Source organism: Tenrec ecaudatus, chromosome 11 (assembly GCF_050624435.1).
Source record: "Tenrec ecaudatus isolate mTenEca1 chromosome 11, mTenEca1.hap1, whole genome shotgun sequence".
Classification (NCBI taxonomy): domain Eukaryota; kingdom Metazoa; phylum Chordata; class Mammalia; order Afrosoricida; family Tenrecidae; genus Tenrec; species Tenrec ecaudatus.
The window spans coordinates 152,260,651-152,286,314 of NC_134540.1; the positions used below are offsets into that span (position 1 = coordinate 152,260,651).

General features: G+C 43.1%; 1 protein-coding gene across 4 annotated transcripts in view; it reads right to left on the reverse strand.

Moving 5' to 3' along the window:
- Positions 1-194: 194 nt before the first annotated feature.
- Positions 195-25,664, reverse strand: part of DZIP1 (DAZ interacting zinc finger protein 1) — an 84,590-nt gene continuing 59,120 nt past the window's right edge. For all 4 annotated transcript variants that reach the window (XM_075563541.1, XM_075563539.1, XM_075563540.1 and 1 more), the window contains 8 exons: positions 18,344-18,483; positions 16,171-16,333; positions 14,891-15,020; positions 14,067-14,120; positions 12,160-12,353; positions 6,981-7,111; positions 5,417-5,594; positions 195-549 (listed from right to left, as the gene is read on the reverse strand). In XM_075563541.1, the coding sequence (XP_075419656.1) occupies positions 470-549; positions 5,417-5,594; positions 6,981-7,111; positions 12,160-12,353; positions 14,067-14,120; positions 14,891-15,020; positions 16,171-16,333; positions 18,344-18,483 (1,070 nt within the window). In that variant the 3' untranslated portion in view covers positions 195-469. The remainder of the gene's footprint in view (positions 550-5,416; positions 5,595-6,980; positions 7,112-12,159; positions 12,354-14,066; positions 14,121-14,890; positions 15,021-16,170; positions 16,334-18,343; positions 18,484-25,664) is intronic.

A 25,664-nucleotide genomic window follows, 5' to 3' on the forward strand; every position in this document is an offset into this window, starting at 1 on the left:
CAATCTACTCTGAAACTTTCACTGATTCCACTAATTAAAGTTAGAGAAGAATCTTGTAATACTTCCAGTATGTGACTACTTACAATAAATAGATGTTTAAAAAAAGTTTTAATAATTCAAAGCAAAACCTGGTGGAATCAAATAAGGGGGAAAAATCACTAAACAATAGTTGAAAAAAACACTTAACACTGGAGTACCATTCTGAAGAAAAAATTTTTATGACTTCAAGGACATGTTATTTTTAGGCAGCAGAGTTCTTCAACACCTTGATCTGCATTAAAAAACTGCAGCCAACTTGCTTTTCCTTACTGTATTGGTACCGTTAAAGAGATCCTTGTTCTCTACGTCTGCTTCCTTGTTATTGTGGGCAATACTGTAGGGCGTCAGTGTTAGTAGTCGTATATGCAGGTCACTTGAAAGACACCGAAACACCACGGGCTTCTGGAAGAACCTTCTGACACTTGCAATTTTAGACATCGGAAGAGTCACTCCAGTCAGTCACCGTTACTAAACTGCTTTTGAAAGTGCTTGATTCATTTTCCAGAAGTCCTGTGAAGTTAGAGAGAGGAGGATGAAACACTGCTAGGTCTGTGAAAACCTACAATTTCATATTCTAATCTATTGTTCTTTCCCGAGTCTCTTCATTAATCCACTCTGAGCTGTTGCACATTGGCGAGGTGCTCATAGTTCAGAAACCAAAATCAGACCCACTGCCATGGAGTCAATTCTCACTCATAGTGCCTCTCGGGTGGAATTGCCCCCACAGAGTTCTAAAAGCTTTACAGACCACACACACACACACACACACACACACACACACACACACACACACACACACACACAATCCCGAGGAGAGACTGGTGGGTGTGAACTGGTGACCTTTCAGTTAACAGCTGAGTGTCTAATCACTGCCAGCAAGGAGACACATTTAACTACTTAAAGCGGATCTTCTAACCCAAATCGCTGTACACTCCTACCCAAACGACCTCTTCTGGCATTACCCATGGGTCTGGGTAAAAAGGTGGAGAAAAACACGGATAGCTGTTAACAGGATTCATTGCGATTGCCATCCTGCTGGGTCTAAGATGAACCCTCTGGAAAGTAGGAGGTAGCTATCTCACTACCAGCGGGAGTCACAGAGCTGGAGCCTTCTAGTTGAGGCTTACAGAGGAATGGGATGCCCTTTGGGCATCTATTGGGAGCCTTCCAAAATTCTGTAACACGGATTCACAGAACAACTCTATTCTGAGTATTTTCACCTGAATTGTCACAACTTAGTAACTTCCTCTGAATTGTAACAACTTAGTGACTTCCTCAATAGACCCTCTAATCATGAGCACCCTGTATGAGTTCTGCTTAGCCATGGCATTGCATTGTTGAACTTAGAACTCTATAGGCTTGAAGGAGAAAGAGCACACTACTAGACACCCAGTGCCCACAGTCGATTCTGACTCAAACCAACCATGCAGGGCAAAGTAGATAGAACTGCTCCATGGGGTTTCCCAGACTAAAACCTTTCTGAGACCCAACAGCTGCAACTTTCTTCCTCAGAGTGGCTGGTAGGTTTGAACATACAACCTATGGTTAGCAGCCCAATGTCTAGCCTACAATGCCACTGGTGCTCAATATAGCAAGGAAATGTGCACAGCCCTAGAATGGTAAAACCAAAAAGGAAGAATATGCTAAGCATATTAGAAACTGAAATAAATTCAAGCCCCGAGTTTCAACATCGAATGATTCTATGAGCAAAATATTGAATGATGCAGGAAGCATCAAAAGAGGACGGACGTGGACTGCCATCAAGTGCAACGCAGTCGTCGAGAAACAGTATGGAGAACAGAGTGAGGGTCGAACATGATAGTGGGGCAGGAGGAAAGTAAAACAAAATAGTGGAAAGAGCTAGGAAGCAAAAGCATTTACAGAGGCACGAATACAGATATGTACATATGTAAATATATTAATATATAACGATATGGATATAGGTTTATGTACATATATTTAAATGTCAACTGTTAAGGTAGCAGATGGGCATTGGTTCTCTACTCAAGTACTCCCTCCACGCAAGAACACTTTGTTCTAATAATGTGGTTTTCTGTGATCTCGACAGGATCGCTGAAGTCAAAATGGGTGCATAAGTAAAGGTGGCAAAGAAGGCTGATGGAGCCCAGCTGTTAAAAGATATAGCATCGGGGTTCTTAGAGACCTGAAGTTAAACAAGTGGCCACCTAGCAGGGAAGCAACAAAGCCCACATGGATGAAGTATAACAGCCTGTGTGATCATGAGGTGTTGATGGGATCAGGTGTTAAGCAACAGAAGACCCCCAAACAAATATACTGATGCAAACAATGGAGGTCGGTGTAGAGACCCAAAGCCCCAAAGACAATTGGACATCCCATCACAGAAGGGTCTCAAGGAACAAGCCAGCCAGGGTGCAGCATAGCACCAAGAGAACATACAACATTCCTCTAGTTCTTTAATGCTCCCCACCCCCATACCCTCAATTATCATGACCCAGGTCTACCTTACAAATCCAGCTAGACCAGAGCATGTACACTGGTACAGATAAGAGCTCTTGACACACGGAATCCAGGACAGATAAAACACTCAGGAACAGTAATGGGAGTAGTGATACCATGAGAGTAGGGGGAAGGTGGAAGAAAGGAGAGAAGGGGAACTGATCACAATGATCAAATATTAACACTCACCCTCACAACCCCCCACCCCCAGGGACAAACAACAGAAAGTGGGTGAAGGCTGAAAGTGGTTGGTGTAAGATATGAAAATAATAATAATTTATCATTTATCAGGGGTCCATGAGGGTGGGAGGGTGGGGAAGGGAGAGAAAAAAAAAGAGAAGCAGAAAGAAAATGTTTTGAAAATGATGATGGCAACATATGTACAAATACGTTTGACACAATTGATGTATGGATTGTTATAAAAGCTGTAGCACCAATAAAATGATTTATTAAAAATAGAAGAAGATGGAAAGAATAGAGCTACTGTTCCAAAAAGAACTTTCCAGCATTTCAGGAGGTAGTATTAAGAATTAAGCAAGAACCAATGGTGCTGAAGGAAGTAGCTCAAGCTGCACTGAAAGCAGTAGCCAGGGTCCAGGAATTGGCAGACTTATAAGGCTCCAGGAACTGGCATTAGACCCATTGAAATGCTTCAACACTCATCTGTTATAGTTAATTTGGAAGACAACTACTTGGCCAAGTGACTGGAAGAGATCCATATTTACAAAGAAATTTATAAACATAATTCCCAAGAAAGGCGACCCAACAGAAGGTGACTATAAAATCTAGCTATGCGCAGCCACAACTCTAGGACACCCTCACAGCTCACTAACCAGGCAGCAGGCAGAGGAGAATAAAGTTGAAATGCCAGGTCAGGATTAAGTGCTAACAGATTTGGTATGGTAGATGAAGTCCATTTTAAATGTATAGTGCATTTTGAGAAGTGCCTTGATTGTGAGCCCCTGGAAGAGTGCTGTGTGGAGAATGCCCTTGAGTTTGACTCCAGGGGCATTTCCTTCAAGGGGCAGTGGGCCCTGGCACTGAACAAACAGACCCACACTTGGCCCGGCACACCTGACAGAGCATCAGCTAAACATGGTTTTATAGTTGTCAACTATGACACTCAACTCAACCTTTAGACACAGCACAAACAACTTAATGATGGGTACAGAACAAGAGGCGAATGCCATCATCTGACAACACGCAAGTCAAGACAGAGCAGATGTGCTGGTGGGGCAAGGCAGGGCAGGGCAGAGGCAAGAACAGGGGCAGGGTTGCAAGAGATACGCAGAAATGGAGAGAGCAGATGCAGAGCCCACCATACACTCATTTAATGTTGCAAAGAGAGGTAAGGAAGCAGTGAAGAGGGGGGACGACAGGGGTGGAGGATCTTAGCTGGACACTGTGAGCAATGTGGAAAGTTGATGAATCAAGAAGCAGTATAGTTCTGACTGGGGTCCCAATAGTTGGTCCCAGGTGGAGTGGGAGAAAAATATGGAGAACTACAATTTTTACTGGGAAAAGCAAAAGCTAAATCGAAACAAATTAAGACGGAGCACAGAGACCTGCCTAAGACCATCTGTCCTCTTGAGACATTCGAATCCTAGAGTCAGTCTTATCTTCCATGGTTACCTGTTAGCGAAAAGGCACAGTGCCCACAACATAAGGGGCTTCTTAAGATTGAGGAGCCCAGGTGGCATACAGGTTTTGAGCTGGGCTCTGATCTGCAAGGTTGGTACTTCAAAACCACCAGCCACTACACTCTGCAGGAGAAAGATGGAGCTTTCTACTCCCATAAAGCTTTACAGCCTCACCAATCTGCAGCAGCAGTTCTCCCTCCTCCTAGACCAGTGGTTCTCAACCATCCTCATGCTGCGACCCTTTCATACAATTCCTCATGTGGTGGTGACGCCCAACCATAACATTATTTTCGTTACTACTTCATCGCTGTAATGTTGCTACTGTTATGAGTTGTCATGTAAATATATGATATGCCGGATGTATTGTCCTTGTTACAGATTGAACATAATTAAAGCATAGTGATTAATCACAAAACAATCTGTAATTCTATATTGTGAAATATTTATTTCTAATGACAAAAAAATGAAATTTTGTCTTGAAGCATGGTGTAGCATGGGTAGCAGTCCTCATGCCAACTACTCAGATAGGGTCGCATCTGCATGTGGGCGGACCCGCCTGGAGATGGATAGAGGAGCGGTGTCTCAGTTCCTAAGACCATAGGAAATACGTGTTTTCCGATGGTCTTAGGCGACCCTTGTGAAAGGGTCTTAAACCCCAAAGGGGTTGCGACCCACAGGTTGAGAACCAATGTCCTATAGGTCACTAGGAGTCAGCGCACTGACTTGATGGCAGTGAATTTGGTTTGGTTTGGTACCTTTAAGATCACTTGTCTTCCTTAAAAACTATCATCATGAGACTAGAAGGTCCACACTGACTCAAAGGCAAAGATGAGAAGGGAGACTGGCTACAATGCAGTAAAGAGAACCTTTCTTGGGAAGGTAAGGACATATTCACAGAGCATGCACATTAATACATGAAAAATGTAAGAATAGTCTCAGTCAAGAATAAGATCAGATATTTTCACTTCTATGGGGGCATCAGTGAAAGGAATATGTGTATAGGTATTTTCAAAGATAAGGCAAGATTTCTTAAAAATTGAAGATTAAGCCTGACGTTAAGTAAAAATGATTGGTAAATATATGTTGGACATATCTGGCCCATATTTTAAAATAACATAAAAAAGCATCAGGCTCTTTGCTCTACCAATAGTCTTTTTGTCTGGTGGCATATTAGTATAACTATCATATGTATTTATGAAGAGAATATACAAATAATTGGAAGAGGGACTGAGCTTTGCCTAGGCAGCAAAGTAGCTGACCTTGTCCCTTGGGTCTCATAGGTTTAGGTGCATCCCAGGCATTTGCAATGTGAGTTGAATTTGGTTCATTCTTCACAACTGGAGGTGGTTCTTTGTTATCCTTCTCAATTGCTTTCCCCAGGGATTTGTCTTCCTCTAAGGATGATATGTCCCAGTCATCATCATCCACATCTGTGCACTGGAAGAAAGAAATGGAAAATCTTATTTCTTACAGGAAAAAAAAGCATGCCTTAAAACCTGTAAGCACTTTGCTGGTTAGACTGAGCTTCTACTGGGAAACTCCAGTAGATGTTACTCCTGCCACTGGACACAATTTATTCGTCAGTCTTTACTTTGAAATCCAGGGGGACCACTTCTTTTTCATTTCTGGCCATGGAAATGGATGTTTCCAGCTCTACCAATCATGATTCTAGAAAACTCCCAAGCCACTACATTGCAAACATATGACACCAAAGGTTTGCAAACAAACAACAGGAGATGGAACGGCTCTGGAGCTCTCAGACCTCTGAGACTGGGAATATGGGACAATCTAACCATTGAGAAATCACAAAGGACTTGGGGTGGCAAGGTTGGGGTGGGGGCGAACTGAAAGAGTGTTTCTACAACATCCTTCCCAAAGAACAACCCCTTGGTCTCTCTGAACCAACACATGGCTTTTGTGTGTGTGTGTGGCATCTACGGCTTCTGTGTCACAAACGGCACTAATGAATAAAAGCAGTTTTATAAAATGCTCTGCATTCCATAGCTCTCTGCCATCCAGCTGATTCTGACTCAGAAGGGCCCAATGGGACAGGACAGAACTATCCCTGTGGGTATACAAGGCTGTAACTCTTTACGGGAATAGAAGGCCTCATCTTTCTCCCAGAGGAGTGGCTGGTGGTTTCGAACTGCTGAACTCTTGGTTGGCAGCCCAATTCGTAACCACTATACCACCAGGGCTTCTCAGGATTCCATAGAGGAGGATAAAGATGAGGTCTAATGTAAGTGAAAATAGTAAGACCTGGTCAACATATTTGAGCTAGTCCCAGAAATACAGAGGGAGAATGTGACCCATACAAAACAATTCTGATGACATGGGTGTTGAAACTGCCTTGCCGCTAACATTAGCTCTGCCCTCCATTCATGAATCTATCTGAAACATTACTCTACTGACTCCACCCCCAAGCAGAACAAGGTCAGAAAACTCCACAGTTCAATTCAAGGTCACAATAGAGAAGCAGAAATGTCCCTGGACCGGAATCCAGAACCCCAGGAATGTGCCATGAGCTCTTTGTCCCAGGCATCTCCTATCTGTAATATCAAGTGATTCAGGAGACCCAATTCTGAAAGCCTGTTCAGTGGCATATACATAAGAAGTATATTTCTAGTTACTGCTCCAGTATCATTGATGGAGAGGAGAAATACAATACTTAAAACGATGTAAGGTAGACATCCTAACCTCTAAAAGAACTAATATTTGCTCTCCATGTCACTGTGAAATGCCATCATTTACTGCATTCCTCTCAACTCCATTATTAAAATGAATTTGCCTCTATGTACACTAATCACGGAGAAGGGTGCTCACCTTTAGTTCTTCTTGTAGCTCTTTTTTGATGAATGCCTCAGCAACATCAATTCCACCAGTTGGCCGACTGATGCTTCTGTGATTGGAAACTGTCCTCTCAACCTTTCCAGCCAGTGTTTTAATGGTCGTTCCTGTGATGAAAATTATTTAGTCTATGGTCAGAAAGCATACTTGGGGTCAGCTGACAGACCTGCAACTATCTATTATTTTTTTTGTTCATGTTTTCTTGTTCTGGTTTGTTTTATTATGTTTTGTTTTTGTTTCTCCTTTTCTTTTGCCCTATGTTTATCTTTATAAGATAGATAGGCAGGACTAACAATCCTGATGAGAAAACAATGAGACTGGTGCTTCCTGGAAGACATGGGAGAGGAGGGGGCAGGTAGGGGGAGTGGGAAGCCAACAAACTCAGAGATAAATGAACAAGAAAGCAAGAGATCTAAAACGGATGGGGAGGAGGGCCCATAATGCTGGGTGGGGTTTGATCAAGAGCAATGTGTCCAAGAGCCGAATGGAGGGTGAGCATGATTGTGAGATATGAGGAAGGTGAATGGAAATAGAGAAAAGAAATAGGAGGCGTTCTTCCTGCCCTTCAAAAAAAATGAAAGAAAGAAATAGGAGGCAAAAGCTATTTATAGAAGTAGAGCTATAGGCATGTATATATGCAAATAAATGTAAATTTATAATGAAAGGGATAGAGGCCAATGTACATATATTTATATTTAACATATAAGTAGACAGACTTTGGGCCTCTATTTAAGGCCTCCCTTAACAAAAGAACACTTTGTTCTGATAACCTGGTACTCTTTGATACTCACCTTTTCAACATGATCGCTGAAGACAAAATGGGTGCATAAGCAAATGTGGTGAAGAGAGAAGATGATGCCTGGCTATCGAAAGATACAGGGGTTTTAAAAGCTTGAAGTCAAACAAGTGGCCATGTAGCAAGAAAGCAAATAATCCCACATGGAAGAAGCACACCAACCTATGTGATCATGCAGTGTCGACAGGATCAGGCATCACATACCAAAAGATCCCAAACGAAGAACTATATCAAAGCGAACAAGTGGAGCTGGAGTGGAGACCCAAAACCCATCTGTAGATAATTGGATATTCCCCCACAGAAGGGTTACGAGGAAAGGATAATTCACCCAAGGTGTACGATAGCACCGACAAAACGCCCATCATTCCTCTAGTTCCTGAATATTTCCTCCCCTCTACTACCATGACCCAGTTCTACCTTACAAATCTGACTAAACCAGAGCACACACAGTGGTACAGATAAGCGCTCTCGACCCATGCAGTTCTGGAAAGATAAACCCCTCAGGATCAGTAGTTGGAGTAGCAATATAATGAGGGTAGGGGGCTGGTCAGGGAGGGCGAAAGGTGAGAAAGGGGGAACCCATCACAAGATTGAATCTATAGCCCTCGCACCCCTCCTGCCCCAAAGGGGATGAATAGCAGAAATGTGGGTGAAGGGAGACAACGGTCAGTGTAAGATATGAAATAATAACAATATATAATTGATCAAAGATTCACGTGGGTGGAAGGAAGGAGGGAAAGAGGGGAGAAAAGAGCAGCTTAACGAAGGGCTCAAGTAGAAAATGTTTTGGAAATGATGCCGGCAACATATGCTTGGTACAACTGATATATGGAATGTTATAAGAGACCCCAATAAAATAACTTTAAATTTATTTAGTCTAAGATTCCAAATGCTTCTGAACACCAAATTCGCAGAAGGTCACAGAGGTCAATGAAAGCCCCAGACCCATTTGCAGATTCTCTCATGTGGATCAAGTCACTGGTAAACTTCCTCCTCCTATGGACCCGAGAAGGGAAAGGCCGTGTTACCAGGCAGAGCACACTGCAGGGAGGATCGCTGCCCTTGTAGCTCGGTCAAAATGTGACACCTTGTCAGGGTCTCCCTCTTGACCCAACGTATAAGTGCTCCTGTTTTCAATATTTTCTGCTTTGTTATTGATTGGGGTTTTTCTTGGTTTCATTGTGTCATTGTTGTTGGACCATTTGTTTGTATTCTGTCTTAATTTTGCTTGACTTTCTGTACATGAAACCCAGATTACATAACCCTATAGAGAAAACATTGGGATCAATAGATTCAAAGGGACTTGACAGGGGAGGCTGGCAGGAAATGGGGAGTAACTAACAACAAGGAGTACAAAGAAGAAGAAATATCCTCGAGTTAGGTGTACTAAAGAGTTGTACAACTCTTATGAATGTGGTTGAACTATTGAAATGCATGATATGCACATTGCATGTTGGTGAAATGGTTAAAACTAATTATTAAATTTTGAGAAATTAATGAAACAGTAACGGTTTGTAAAAAAAAACCCTGGCCCTTTCTTCAGTTCTGAAATAACCTTAACAGCCGTTTTGAAAGCATCTTGGTTTTGCAAAGAAAAAATGTATTATTAGAATAAAGTCAACGGACATGGTTTAGGGTTGAAAACACTTAGGCTTTCTTATAAGCCATAATCCTTTAGACTTGGAGCTGTAAAACATCTCAGTTAAAGCAGAGGAAGAAGGGGCTCATTTAAGAGTCTGTAACCAGCAATGTGGAAGGTGCACGATAGAATATACATGGAAGTACTTTTAAAATAATACGTATGCTATAACCCTCAGTCCTTCACACTGAGGTGTGAAACCTAGAAACTACTTATTTATACTTCTGCTGGAATATCACAAGCACAAGGCATCTGTTGTGGAACCTGAGTATATGTCTGAGCCTGAGATCTGCTGATTTAAATTTGGGCTGCCAATGGGAGTGCATGCAAATCCGTTCTCTGAGTGGAATCTCAGGGAGGCAGGTTCAGAAGGCTCCCTTCCAGCAGAAAGGAGGAGGTGGAAGTACAGAAGGGAACCCTGGTAGGGCTGTCAGGAAGTGTTGGGTGGCTAACTGCAAGGTTGGAGACTCTGTTGAGATAACTCCATTGGCTCTCTGTAAGCTGGTGGCTCTCAATTCTATATCTCTAGCCATTGCCAAAGATGTGTGTGTGTGTGTGTGTGTGTGTGTGTGAGAGAGAGAGAGAGAGAGAGAGAGAGAGAGAGAGAGAGAGAGAGAGAGAGAGGTGAAAGTGTTAAAAAAGATTCATGCAAGGAACCGATAAGAGGTCTGAGGGGCCGGCCCCAATTCCAACTACAAGGACAGCCCCGCTCCCCACAGAAGAATTCACTTCAGAGGACAGCACTGAAGCTACAGCTCAGGGAGAGGGACATGTCTGATCAGAGCACACACAGAAGCAAAGAAGTGCGAGGAAGAGAGAGTGGAACACATCCTGGCCCACCAAGCCTTGAGGACGATATTCCTGCTCAGAGCAGCCAATGCACAGAGAGGACCATAGAGCCGGCCACACTATGAGACACGATGTCCCTCACTGACCCATAGTGCTATTGGGGGACAACAATGGAGACACAGTGCAGGAATTGCTACCAATCTGACCCCACCACACTGAGGCGAAATATTAAGGGCGTGCCACAGAACAGCAAGGGGAACAGAGCAAGGAAGTCCCCAGGGAATACCAAAAATAGACTTTGGGGCCAGGGCATGGCATCCTGTCAGACTAGATGGTAAAACACTCCTAAAAGTCAACAAACACACCTTGAACTATTTACAGGCTTTTCTTTCTTTTTTTGCGTATCCTTGCTTTTTTGTTGTTGCTGCTTTGTTTTCTTTTGTTGCTTTGTTTTGTTATATCTTGGTGTTTTGTGCATATTATTATCTCTGCAGGTCTATCTAGATAAGATAGGCGGATTAAACAATCTGGAGGCAAAAACAACCGGACAGTTGTGGGGGGCATGGGAGAGGGGGAAGTAGGGAAAAGGAAGTGGGTGCTAACAAACCCAGAGACAAGGGAACAACAACTCATCCAAAATTGATGGTGAGGAGGGTGTAAGAGGTCTGGTAGGGCTTGATCAAGGGCAATGTAACTGAGAGGAATCATTGAAACCTGAATGAAGGCCGAACATGAGAGTGGGACTAGAAGAAAGCAAAAGGAAATAGAGGAAAGAAGTAGGAGGCAAAGGGCATTTATAGAGCTCTAAATACAGGCATGCACATATGGAAATATATTTATATTTAATGATGGGAAAATAGATCTATGTGCACATATTTATAGGTTTAGTATTAAGGCAGCAGATGGACATCGGGCCCCTACTCAAGTGCTCCTTCAATGCAAGAACGTGTTGTTTTATTAAACTGGCATTCCATGATGCTCACCTTCCCTACACGATCACTGAAAACAAAGAGGGTGCATAAGCAAATGTGGTGAAGAAAGCTGATGGTGCCCGGCTATCAAAAGATATAGCATCTGGGATCTTAAAAGTTTGAAGGTAAACAAGTGGTCATTTAGCTCAGAAGCAACAAAGTCCACATGGAAGAAGCAAACCAGCCTGTGTAATCACAAGGTGTTGACGGGATAAAGTATCAGGCATCAAAGAACAAAAATCATATCATTGTGAATGAGGGGGAGTGCAGAGTGGAGACCCAAAGCCCATCTGCAGGCAACTAGACATCCCCTTACAGAAGGGTAGCGGGGAGGAGATGAGCCCGTCAGGGTGCAGTATAGCACCGATGAGACACAAAACTTTCGTCTAGTTCTTTAATGTATCCTCCGCCCCACTATCATGATCCCAATTCTACCTTACAAATCCAGCTAGACCGGAGCACGTACACGGGTACAGATAAGATTTGGAAACATAGGGAATCCAAGACAGATAAATCCCTCAGGACTCTTAATGAGAATAACAATACCAGGAGGGTAAGGGAAATGTGGGGGAAAAAGGGGGAACCAATCACAATAATATACATAACTTCCTCTCTGGGGGATGGACAACAGAAAAGTGGGTGAAGGGAGACATCAGACAGTGTAAGACATGACAAAATAATAATAATTTATAAATTATCAAGGGTTCATGAGGGAGAGAGGGTGGGGGAGGAAGGGGGAAGAAATGAGGAGATGCTACCAAGGGCCCAAATAGAAAGAAAATGTTTTGATGATGGCAACAAATGTACAAATGTATTCGACACAATGTATGGATGAATGGATTGTGATAAGAATTGTACGAGCCCTCAATAAGATGATTTTTTTTAAAAAAGATTAATGCACACTTGAGACCCAGAGCCCCAAATAAAGTTTCGAAAACGTTTTCCCATGAAAAAGCTAACCTGAGGGCTTGGGAGAGCCATCGGAGTTCTCCACGTCACTTCCCTCCGTCCAGTCGGTGTCGCTTCTGGAAGTGCTCTTTCCAAAGCTGCTCTGGTTGCTTTTGGTTGACCGCACAGGAAGTAAGTCTGGAGACGTATACGCCTGCATGGGGTGGTCATCGTCCAGTTCCTCCTCAGAACTGAAGGGGGGAGTCCTAAACAGGACAAAACCACCATGGGTGGCACTGCCTTCGCCAGTCTCGGTACTTTACTCGCTGTAAGGTGGCCATATTTTTTGGATGCTCCCACAGAGCACAGCAAACCAATAGCTATCTGGCTCCAGAGAAGGTAGTGGTCAGAGCCATTCCAAAGGGGCCAACCATGTGGTATCAGTTGTCAGAATGCACCGAAGTAACCTTTCACTACACCCCCAAATTGCACATCCGTAGTAGTCTTGGATTTTCCACACCCAAGGAAAAAAGTTCTCAATGAAAGAATGTTTTCCTCAATGAAACAATGTTACCTGCTAAAACTGCAGCATTGATTCTAACGTACATTTATACTACATTTTCACGAGCTTGTATTGTTACACGATCTCAGTTGTTTTGCAAGGATCTCATTTAAAAGTGTGCAGAAGTTTTTCAGAATAACCAAACCAAACTCCCTGTCACCCAGTCATTTTTTGACTTAGAGAGACTCTCATAGGACAGAGAACTGCCCGCCCCACATGGTTTCTAAGACTGTCAGCCTATATCAAGGCAGGCTGTCACCTCTTTCTCGTGTGGAGTGACTTGTGGACTTAAACCGACAGTCGTTCAGTTGGCAGCTAAACGCTTTAACCAGTGCACCACAAGGTCTTTCACAGGAAGAAAGAATCATTTACCTACTTACTACTTACTGGCCACTTACCCATCTGATACAAATGTTAGTCTTTCAAATGTTGCCTGCTATACTTTGGCCCATAGAATCAAGCTCTTCTGAGGTGGTTATGTGGTTGACAGGTGCTTTTGAAGGGTAAACAACTCTTTACATAATCATTGTCACTACATAATGCCTCAATACAGAAATCCTCATGGCGTTAGTATCTCCAGAACAAGGCATTAAGGATGACATTTAACTGTGATAAAACCAATTTTATTCATTATTAATGATAATAACGCACCTGCGATTTATTGAACCTTCTAAGCAGGTACCAGGCACTGAGCCGAGACCTTTCCATAAGCAGCCCATGACAAAAGCAGCAGCATCCCAGTATGACAGTAAGAAAACTGAGGCTTAGAGCAGGGAAGCAACAAAACCAATAGTGCACACCTAATGATAAACTGAGCTAAAATTCTGAATTATTTTAGGAAAATATAGAAAAGTAAAGATCGAGGGTCGTTATCAACTCTCATAAGGGCTTAGAATACTCAAGTATTAGATCTGGAATAAATCCGCATTATTATGGGTCCAGCATTTCAAACTCAACACCATTTATTTCACTTAGAATATCTATATTGAGAAATTGCTGGGCTTTGAGGGTAGGGCTACAGAAATGGGGCAGCTGTCGCCTCTCTGCTTTGTGGGATCCCCCATGCGAGAAGTGCTATTGATGCAAGTAACCATAAAAAATACATGGGTCACAAATAGCATGCCACAAAGTAAGAAATCACAAAGTTATGACATTTAACAATTTCAGGAGCCCTGGTGGCATAGTGGGCTACGTATGTACGGAGCTGCTAATCAAAGGTCGGCAGTTTGAAACCACAGGGCAGTTCCACCTTGTCCTATATGGCCGCCGTGAGTCAAAATCCACTGGAAGGCCGTGAGTTTGGGTTTTGGAGCTTCCGCTAACCACAACAAGCATGCTGACTTACAGTGAAAGGAATGTCAGATGACAAGACTTTATTTATTTATTTTTAATGAGCTTTCTCTCCCCAAGTACTCACGTAATAGTTGGAGGCTTTCTGGGAAAACTATCTTCAATGGCATTTTTCCGCATTCTAAAAAATAAAAACAACAGAAAAGTATTTATATACTGTCCAAGCGAATAATATAGCACCTATTATTATGTATAACGTGGTCACATAATCTGTTGTCAGTTTGAGACTTGAGAGTGAAGGGGTGGAGTTTGGCCTGTCAATCAGGTCGCAGCTTGATGACTTCACTTGAAGGTGCTAAGGAGATAAATAGCTCGCTGGAGGTGGGACGCACACTCACTCCCTGCAAAACATCTCCATTGACCAGACACATGGAGCTACAGTAGAGCTCTGGAGCTGGAGGAGCCATGTGGAGATCCCTGCCAGTGATGAGATGCTTATATCACCACTGGATCCATAAGACCTTCCACCCACTGGCCTGTGATCTTCCTGCACGTGTCTCATGAGTCTGAAGAGACCTTTATAGATTGGTATTGGACGTATGCGATAATATAGGACTTATGGACTTGATCTGGACTGGGCTGGGATGTTTTCTCAATATTCAACTGCTCTTGTGTATAAAGCTCTTTCTTATACATGAGTGTCTATGAATTTGTTTCTCTAGTCTACACGGACTCAGACATATAATAACACTCTAATAACCTAAGACGTTAACAGTGCATTCTACACTGAGTGAATACCACACACTGTAAATGATCACTTTCTTTTTGCTTCTAATATATGATAATGAGGGACAGCAACAACACAAATCCCTCGGGATCGAGGGAATGGGAGAATCTGCCAGTGTGGTTCTCGGTTGGATCAAAAGAAGCTCAGGGGTTAAAAATACTCACTTTGGATCAGATGTTCTCTCCGACAAAACAGGACTCTGTCTAACCAAATGTCTACTTTTCTGAGGCAGCTGTACCGCTTTGGGAATTTCTCCAGTTGAGACAGCATCCAGGAGAGAAACAGTGTACCTGTCTGCAATAGCAGGGCCATTTGTGAGTCTCAATGCCTTTTGCCCAGCAAGCACAAAGCAGTCATGTAATACTGGCTATGCTGCTTTTGGAAAGAAGAGGCCAGTCTAACGAGTTGAGAGTCTACAGCAGGGGTCCTCAAACTACAGCCCGCGGGCCACATGTGGCCCGCTGAGGAAATTTATCCAGCTTGCCGGGTGTTTTTGCCGCCGCTGCCTGTCCTGCTTAGCAGCTGACTCGTCCAGTGTGCATAGGAATTTGTTCATAGTTTTTAAAAAACTATAGTCCGGCCCTCCAATGGTCTGAGGGACAGTGAACTCGCTACCTGTTTAAAAAGTTTGAGAACCCCTGGTCTAGAGGCTTTTAAAGTCTCCAGGCACAAAATCAAGACCCAATACAAATACAACACCGTCATTTAACATTGGTTCTGGCAAGGTCTGACCACAGGTATATATGCCTGTGGTTCTAATAAGATTTGGGTTTGCTTTTAAAAAAAAATCATTTTATTGGGGGCTCGTACAATTCTTATTATAATCCATACATACATCCATTGCGTCAAGCACATTTGCACATTTGTTGCCATCATCATTCTCAAAACATTTGCTTCTTAATTGAGCCCTTAATAACAGCTCCTCGTTTCCCCCCCTTGCTCTTTTATTTCCCCCAAGTGGTTCTAAAGACCTCGAAATGCAATCTCTTGTATCCCTGGACCATAGGTCGGATACAGGCTCTGCCTGGCAGGCAGGCAGCAGCAAAAGGAACTGGATGCCCAGGCTGCTCCTGCTGCCCAGGTGGACAGCATGGCAGGTAGATCCAAGTGTATTTATTCCCTCCTCCCCTCACTTCCTTGCCCTCTTTTCCTGCTGTCACCCTGTCAGCCACAACTGCGCCTCTGCCTCTCATTCGTCCCCGCAGGTTCTGCTACGACAGCAGTGACAGCCACAGTGGCGGTGTGCAGACAGGCTGCCATTAGGTTTTCATGTGGTGTCTGTGCAACAGCCCAGTCACATCGTGCACACACTGTGGCTGTCAGACGATGCATTCCTGTCGTTCATAGTGAAGTACACGCACTGTCATGTAAGTCATCCAAAAAACGGAAAAGGCTGTTGAATGCTCAATTACACCTGCAAAGGCAGATTCGAAATGGAAGTTACCTGAAGACAGTAATGCTCGCTCCTCAACTTTACAGCTGACCTTCTGTTCAATTAATTCTCGAATCTGTTGAATGCTAGGTAGCTGCTTCTCTCTCTCCTGTCTTACCAATTCCACAGTTCTCAGCACTCTATTCAAGTGATCACTTGGTATGCCCCGTGTATCCTGAAGACAATAGAAAGGTTAACTTAACCAAACGACCCATTTCATTTCAGGGGTACATGCCTGTATGAGATGCGAAAGCTTTCATTCTATCCTTCCTGAGCTCTAGCTACAGGTGAGGAGGAGAAAGATCCAACACATAACATCCTGTGAGATGGGCCAAACACACGCACAGTGAGTTGGGTACATAAGGCAGGTGTAATACTGTGTATGACTGCCTTGGCAGCAATCCAAGGCTGCATATGATAAGGGCCAAGGAGTCCACAAAGGCTAGTAGAGTTCCAAGAAGAGAGGCCACAGGGGACTGCAGTAATCAGGGAAGGCATCCAGGAGAGGTAAGGGTTGTGCCCTGAAGGATGGATGAATGCAGTCAAGAAGAAACAAAGATGGATTGCCAGATGGGGAGAGGCACCTTGCTGCAATTAGATTTTATGTCAACTTGAACTTGTGTGAAAGTAGGGAGGGAGTCCAAGCTATCAGTCAGGTCACAGAACGATGATGCCTCCTGATGGGTATGACCTTTTCACGAGAGACAATGAGAAGTTATCTCTCCCTGCTTCCTGTGACTCGGTGTCTGCCTCCAGGGTGGACTCATGTGAGGGACCAGTCCAGGGGGCCGCTGGTGTCCTGCCACGTTCCCACCAACCTTGGAGACACAAGGCTTTGCTCCCACTGGCCTGTCACCTCCCTGCTGCCTGCTTGACCTTTCTGCATCATCAGCATGCAACTGCACGAGTCTGAAGAGGCTCCAGCTAACAATGGACCCATGGGCTTCAGTTGGACTTGACTGGGATGTCTTCTTGTTATCAAATTACTTCTTGATCTAAATTTCTTTCTTATACGTACATGAGTGTCACTGGTATTGTTTCTCAAGACCAGGGGTCAGCAAACTATGACTCATGAGCCATATGTGGCTCTTTCGGTATGCACATGTGGCTCTGAAGTAAAATTGAAAAATTTAAAGGGTATTATACAAATAATGGTGATGTAATTTGTTTGGAAAAATATATTTATAGCTCTCAAATAATTTTTAAATTGTTGTGAGGAAGAGGAATGGCTCTTCCACCTTAAAAGACTGTCAATCTAGACAATCCAGGCAACACAAACCTTGTTCCTGGGCAAGAGAAAGGTTTTTACTCCAATAAGCAATGGACCGCCAATCACAATGTCAGTGGTTCAAACCCACCCGTAGCTCTGCAGGTGAAAGCTGAGGCTATCTGCTCCAATAGAGATTCACAACCTCAGAAACCCTATATAGGGTCAAGGTGAGTTGTATGGCAATAGGTTACTAACAATCTGAACCCATCTAGCAGCCCCACAGAAGAGCGATATGTTTCCATTACCAATGATAACCAAGCACACCTTACTGAACAGTTCTACCCTGTAACACATAAGGCCACTGGATCAGTCACAACTGACTTGATAGCAATGGGTTTGGAAGTCCCTTAGAGAGGAAACAGCCCAGGCATACACACAGTGGATTTATGTTTATCTAGGAACAGGTGATGAAATAGCTACAAAAACACAGTTAATGTCACTTAACCGAACAGGTAAACACTGTTTAAATATAAGATGTTCTGTTGCAGAGTAAATAGATATTTACCACAATAAATGTAATATTTTATACTAGGAACTTAATCAATTTGGGAACAATACAAAACACAAGTTTGGGCTAGTGTTTGAATGTTGGTAACACAGAAACACTGGCTTCTTCATGACGAGCTGTGGGGTTAGGGCCACTGACTTCTTTGAGCCCTCTCTATAAAGTAGAGGTGGTAAGGTGACTTACTGAAGAGGTTTGTTTCTAAGTTTAACATGAGTTAATATTTGTGAAGTTCTTCAGAAAGGTGCCTGGCACCCAGTGTGATTTATTTATCTAAATATATGATAAGTAAATCCTGTCACTTTTGCCTCTGGTCACCAACAGTGCCTCTTGCTCTTCTCTGATCATTGAATACGTGGAAAGCAAAATACAAGGAAATGAAAAAGTACAAAAAAAATAAATAAACTCACTGCATCAATCCCCAGGGTTTCCAGTTTCTCCACCAAACTCTGCTCTAAAATAGTCCTGATTTCCTTAGTGAGGGAAGGATGATTCTTCAAAGTTTTCCTGAAAAGGGTCTTGTTATTCAATTTCTGCTCATTCTCTCTTCCTGAAATACGGGGGTGGGAGTGTCAGTGAGATGTGTCCAAATGAATTCTTAGAAACTACGTAAAGTAAATCTCTAAACAGATGAAAGAAAAACACCACTCTATAAGCATTTTCAAATGTTCCTAAAGTTTTGAGATGTTTCGGTCATGCAAAATGAGAGATAGTTTAAGTAGAGTTGCTTATAAAACTACCTTAAATTCACTTTCATAGACTCATTTCAATCATTTAACTGTTCCAGCTACATCAGGAAAATATGCATCTATGTATTAGTCTAGGTACTTTAGAGAAACAAATCCACAGAATCTCATGTATAAGAGAGTTTTATATAAAGTTTAAGTGCGCATCAAGAAAACATCTCAACCCAGTGCTGTCCAAGCCCACAAGTTCAACATTAACCCTTATGTCAAACACCAATCCACAAAGTCCTCCTCCATCTCATAAAACACACACTACGATGACAACTGCAGGAGGAAAGCCAAGTCAATGAATATGTAAGCATCTCAGCACTGGCAGGGGTCCCCACACGGCTGCTCCAGCACCCAGGCCTGCATCAGGGTAGGTCCATGTGGCTTCTCCTTGAGGATGTCTTGCAGGAAGTGAGCCTTGGCAGATAAGGCAGGGAACTGGCTAAGACAGCTTCCCCCTGGTCCAATCCTCAGAAACCAAGAGACCCAAGAACTAGAAAGGTGAGGCTCACCGAGCCATTTATCCCTCCGCCCTTCAATTAACCCCACATGTGTTTATTGGCCAGGTTGCACAATGAACGAACTAACTCAATCTATAAGAACCATAGTTTTCGAACTCCACTTGCTTAGAAGTTCAATCAAACTAAAAATAGCTCACTATTTCCTAAAGAATCACTATCTCTGAAGTCTGGTGGTGTTGTGGTTACAAATGGGGCTGCTAACTGCAAGGTCAGCAGTTTGAAACCACCAGTTGCTCCTCGGGAGAAAAACAAGGCTTTCTCCTCCTATAAGAAGTTACAGTCTCAGAAAAGCACCAGGGAAGCCCTACCTTACTCTACAGGGTTCCTATGAGTCAGCATTGGCTTGAGGACAGTGAGCTTGGTTTGGTTTCTAGAAGCCCAATTAATATTGGTATATCATCTTATACAGAAACCGTTCAACTTATTTTAAACATCTTTTTAATTTTCTCGAGTAAATTTAGTCTATATCAAGTTCCTACAAAATTTCAAAACATGAAATTCCCCACCTCAAAATACTTTACCAAAATGAAAAGAGGGCAAAGAAAAGTATTCTGCTTGCAGCAGTATGTATTTAAAACTGATAAGAACAACAAAAACAACCAACAGGCTACATACGCCTCACTTTTCTTTCTTTTGTTCCCAGCCAAAAAATGATTAGTGGAAAAGTTTACAGAAGGGGACTGATTCCCTAACCTTCGACGGGCTGAGTCTGTTGGTCAAAGGGAATTGGGGGGGCTACACACAGCCGTCAGTATAGGTTGTACTTCAGCACAAAGAAAATAATGCCCTCACAAGTTGGCCAATAGAGAAAATGTCACGGTCAATGAAAAAAAGAGACGTTGCCAAGGCTTTCATTTTACTTGGATCCATACTCCACGTATCTGGAAGCAACAGTCAAGAACCTAAATAACATATTGCATTCAATAAATCTGTGGCAAAAGACTCACCAAAGTGTTAAGGGGAGGCAGAGGGGGGTGGGGGTAGGCTATCAACAAAGGTGTTGTTGAAAGAATAAGGTCCTCCTGGCCCAAGCCATGGCATTTTCAATTGCCTCGTGTGCATGCAGAAGCTGGAAAAGGAATAAGGAAGGCAAGAGATTTGATGCACTTGAACTATGGTGTTGGCAAGGAATACGGAATATAGCGTGGAGCACATTTGTCTTGGAGAAAATATTGCCAGAATGCTCCCGAGAATTAAGGAATGGTGAGATAGCATGGCTCATCCACGGTAGACATGTTACCCAGAAGGATCAACTCCTGCAAAAGGACATCATATTCGATGAAGCAGAGGATCAGAGCAAACACAGGAAGACCCTCTATGATAAGGACTGACAGTGGCCCCAACAACAGGCTCAAACCTGTGGTGAAGGTGCAGCACCAGGCAGTTTTGTGCTGTTGTACACTGGGCACTGGGTCAGTAGCTACCAGTCGGAGCCAACTCGAAGAAAGCACCTAACAACACAGCACTTGGCAGAGTAGACCCTAATATTCAAATCCTCATTTTGATAGTCTGGTTTAGTAAAGTCGACCATGTTTACAAAAAAGTTTTACTGTGAAGTGAGCGAAAGTTTATAGAGCAAATCAGTTTTCCATTCAGTACCCCAGAAACAGAGTTTCATCTCATTGGCTGCAAGCCCACAATGTAATAGTACTTCCTCCACTAGCCACCCCCACCTCTCCACGCCTCCCTCCCATGTCCCTGTTTCCATTCTGCCTTCCTACCTTCTGACCTTAGTCCAGGGCCAAATTCTGCCCTTCTGATTTATAAGGGAAGTGGTATGTCTCCCTAGTGTTGCAGTCCCTAGATCTATTGTTTGGCTGCAACTTCAGAGAGGGGGTAAATTCTTTCCCAAACCTGAAGGGTGATCAAAAGTTACAGTATTGGGGGCTCCCCAGTCTCCGTCCTCCCAGTAAGCCTGGCTATTATCATTTTGATTTTTGTTGCACAGTTTTCTCCCGCTCTATCTCTGTGTGACCCCTTTCAGGGATGCCAGTGGTAGGAGCTGAGTCCCATCTAGTTCGGGTTTTATGGTGGTAGACGTTGAGGTTCCTGTGGTCCATTAGTCCTGTGAACTAATTATTCCCATCGGTTTAATACTTTTTCACGTAGACTCCAGTGAGAAGAGACGAATAATGCTGGCCCCAGATGGCTGCTCACAGGCCTTGAAGACCCAGTTGCTATATACAAAGGAAGAGCCCTGAACATTGTCCTTGTGGGCCATGCTGTGCCCAGTGACCACCATGTCACCTGTCACTATTTCCCCAAGCCTCCAAGCCCAGTGACTCATTACCTCCTGGTGTTTAGTTAGGGCTAAGAAGTTAGCAAACCTCTGCCTGTCCTCTGTTATAAACACGGATAAGGTTACAGCACATGCAGATATGTTTACAGAAATATCATCTGCCAACCCTATGTGTGATTGTGAGTGTAGCCCCTTCGCTTCCTCCTTCATAACTGTTCACCTGCCTGTCTGCCTGTTATCCACTGATAGATTGTGCAGGATGGTAAGTGCAATGTCTATGGTTTACTTGGTAACCATCCTTTTTTACTTACCTGTGTATCTGGGACAAAAAGGAAAGGCAAAGCCTGGAAGTCAGGATGCTACCATTTAAACAAATGCAACTTCCCTACTTCCAATCTACTCTTAGGCAAAGGCAAATTTGTTGCCAACATCTCAGATAGAAAGGAAAATGCACAGAAGTTTGGCCTAAAGAGAGGCCTTGGGGCCTCAGGCTAAAGGGTCTAAGTCAGTGGTTCTCAAACTGTGGGTCACGACCCCTTTGGGGGTCCAGCGACCCTTTCACAGGGGTCACCCGATTAATAACAATAGCAAAATTACAGCTATAAAATAGCACCAAAAATAAATTTCATGGTTGCGGGGGGGGGGGGTCACCAGAACATGAGGAACTGTATTAAAGGGTCACGGCATTAGGAAGGTTGAAAACCACTGGTCTAAGTGATGCCAACAGTGGTTTAGCTACCACCACTCGGAAGAGTTAGAAAACCTTTAGTGAGAGAGCACTTGTTAGATTCATTTGTTTATTTGTCCAGGTCTGTCTTTGAACTCTCCCTCCTGATGTCAAGTACAACTTGATAACTAAACTTATCAGAGTAAGGCAGATTAAGGGGTCTCCCTATGTCCTCAAATTGACTCGATTCTTTGGGGCTTTCCTTGGAAGGTCATGGACGAGAAGTGGGAGAGAAGTCTTCCTACCAGAATGGGACTGGCAACTAAAGTGACAGATTGTGGGGTAGCTGGGGCTGAATCCATTCAATGACAACTAACAGTAACAACAGTTAATGATGAATTGTTCTCAGATGATTTCATGTATGTGTATGTATCTCATTTACAAAACCTGCAGATTCTGTGTACTTGTTGATTTTTCCAGAACTTTTATAAGGTTAAGTGTCTTAATAGGTACTTAATAGGCTCTTTTGTTGGTTTTAACCATTTTGGTGAGGTAGAATTTACATAATCCACTCAAATTCAGCATTAAAATGCATATATATTCTGTAAAAAAGACTGCAAACTAAAACATATAAATAAGGCTTTTCTATAAACATAGGTTTGATCAATTCAAAATCAAACATATCTGAAGATTTGAGTTAAAGCACATCCTGTTCACCAAGACAAACCAGACAAGACTTTCTGGAGGTCAGCATTTCCTGCGATGCAAATTTTATGAGCACTCCCAAGCAGAAAACCATGCTAACGCATAAGGCGTCTACACGTGTGACCAGGTAGATCAGCCGTACACCACAGCATTGACGGTGAGCAGATGGTTGTAGTGCAAAGCAAGTGACAGAAAAATAAAAGGTTAAAGGAAGAATTTCTGCGTTGGAAGAAACTATCTAGCAACCTCCTTTTCCACATAAAGTTAGATTGAGGAAAGAGACTTCCCACAAGGCCACCTGACCAATCCAGCATTCTTTCTTTGCTTTCAATGATGGGGAAGCAGAAAACTTAGTTTAGATCTGTCACCACCTAAACCCAACAACGTGAAGCAAGTTCTCAATCTGACGGTGTTTCTGGTTTTCAAAATATACAATGGCTTCTAAAAGCTGCCCTGGCCCCTGGGATTCTAATAGCCATGAAATAGCAAAGGAGCCCTGGTGGCACGCAGGATTAGGCATCAGGCTATTAACTGCAAAGACAGCAGTTGGAAACCACCAGTTCTCTGGGGGAGAGAGATGACGCTTTCTGCTTTTGTTAAGATGTCCTGGGACGGTTCAACTCTGAACTACAAGGTCACTATGATTGAGAACTGACTCAATGAGAGTGGTTCATTTAGAAAACAGCAACATCAAGTGACTGTGAGAGTTACATCATCTACTGTCAACTTGAGGGAAGGGGTGGTGTCTAGCCTGTCAGTCAGGTCACAGGCAAAGAGGCCTCTGTGTGGGCATGGCCTTCTCCTGAGGATTCTGGGAACTCCTGTCTTCCTCCCTGGAAGCGGGACCCACACTTTCTGCTACACATTCTGGTTGACAAGTCACATTGAGACACACTGATGGAGCCAGAGCCCTGGAGCGGGAGGAGTCACATGGAGACCCACGCTAGTGCTGAGGTGCTTCCTCTGCCACTGGATCTACTAGACTTTCCAGCCACTGACCTGTGATCTTTCTGGATATGGCATCATTGCATGGCTGCGTGCATCTAAAGAGGAATTTATGGACTAGTATCTGACACATGGGCTAATACTGGACTTACGGACTTGACCTGGGCTGGGATGTTTTATTAATATACAATTGCTCTTAGACTTAAAGTTCTCTCTTACACACGTGTCTCCCTGAATTTGTTTCTCTAGTCTACCGGGACTAACATGCAAATCTATTAAAAAGCCAATGTTCAGGAAGAGCCACGAGATGCTTCTTGGTAAGAACCAGTGTTTTTGAAAAACCCTGCTTCACAATGTTAGCACAAGCCGAGGGATTTACTGATGGTGATGCATCTGCCCCGTGCTGACACCACAGAGGCACAAGATGGCTGCAGGCCCTGGTTTCTGCAATGGTGTATAAAGAGCCTGATGTTTGCTCACTCTTGCAATCATGTCTTCATCTCCCGCCAGAGTTATATCTGAACACATGGAGTGTGGCAAAGATTTTCTTTCTCAATCCAGGCCCCCAAATATAGTCAGAGCCCCAAATGGCATTTGGCCACACTTGAAGTACAGGCAAAAATGATGCAGAGTGAACGGCGTAGAGACCATGTTGGACATGGTGGACAAAGGGAGCCCTCGCCGACTCGCTGTTTGGAGTATGTCCTCTTAAAACATGAGGTCCCACTTTTTAAATGACGTGAGCCTTTTAATGAATCTCCTGGCACACTGCAGACGGTTCAAGTAATAAAAGGTTTTGGGTTCTGGACATTAATAAAGCATACGTGTAGAGGAGAGAGGTTGTACATAACTTGAAAGTGAAAGGATGCTTTCATTCCAAATTGAGAGAGGGTTAAGAGTGGTTCGTCTTGTCTCTCACAAGCCAACTGAGATGGTGGAAAATCATTCAAGGACAGTGCTTTTAAATACTGATGCTCGCTACCTGTAAGGATCACAAACCATGCCAGGGAGTTACACTGGGCCGAAGACGGCAGAATGGAGGGGAGCAGGGGTTTTAGCGGAAGGAGCTCACATTTGCTAAAGGAGTGCCTGGTACTCCAACTTGCTGCACGTTGCCAGATTAACCCCTTTCTTTCCAGAGCAGTCAGAAATCCACAATTTCCTGTGAAATATTCTGATCTTTCAATATTGGCAGCAGAGTTTACCATGCTTGCCAACAGTGGATGGATTTGGCCTTCAGACCTCCTGCTTGAGGCCTGGGCATCTTCATGACTGCTGAAATTATTTGCTAATGACCCACCTTGCTCATCCTTCCTTCTTTGACATTGGAATGAAGGGAGTCTTACACAAGAGCCTGACAACATCTTTTGGCAGTTTGCTTCTATAACTAACATAAAATTGCTCTCAAGATCTCTCTATGGCTTTATTATGCTTTACGGTTATCTATACTCACTCTTGTTTCTGAAAGATATGGGATTTTAAATGTCGGAACAGTGATTACAAACACATAAGAGCAGAAAAAAATAAAACAATTAAATTACTATTCAAAATCTCTGGCAACTTTGAACAGTTACTTGAATAGGAAGATATAGAATCCTAAACTACCTAAATAGTTTGACAAAAATACAAAAAAATCAAGACAAACTGCAACCACACAAGAAAAGAAACTGAATAAACCCTGTTTGAAAATCTCAAAAAGGTTGAATAGAACAAAACCAAGACTTGAAAATAAATGTCATACAGATATTATGAATATATGCCTGATTTAATCAATTTTCAATTTGTAGTCTTGTGAAAATATTTTTAACCCTAGAAAAAACAAAAGGAAATATAACAAACACGAGGCTCACATATTTTAATATATCATTTCATTTCTCTACCTGAAAAAAATAGCAAAACCTGACCCCAACTTAACATTTA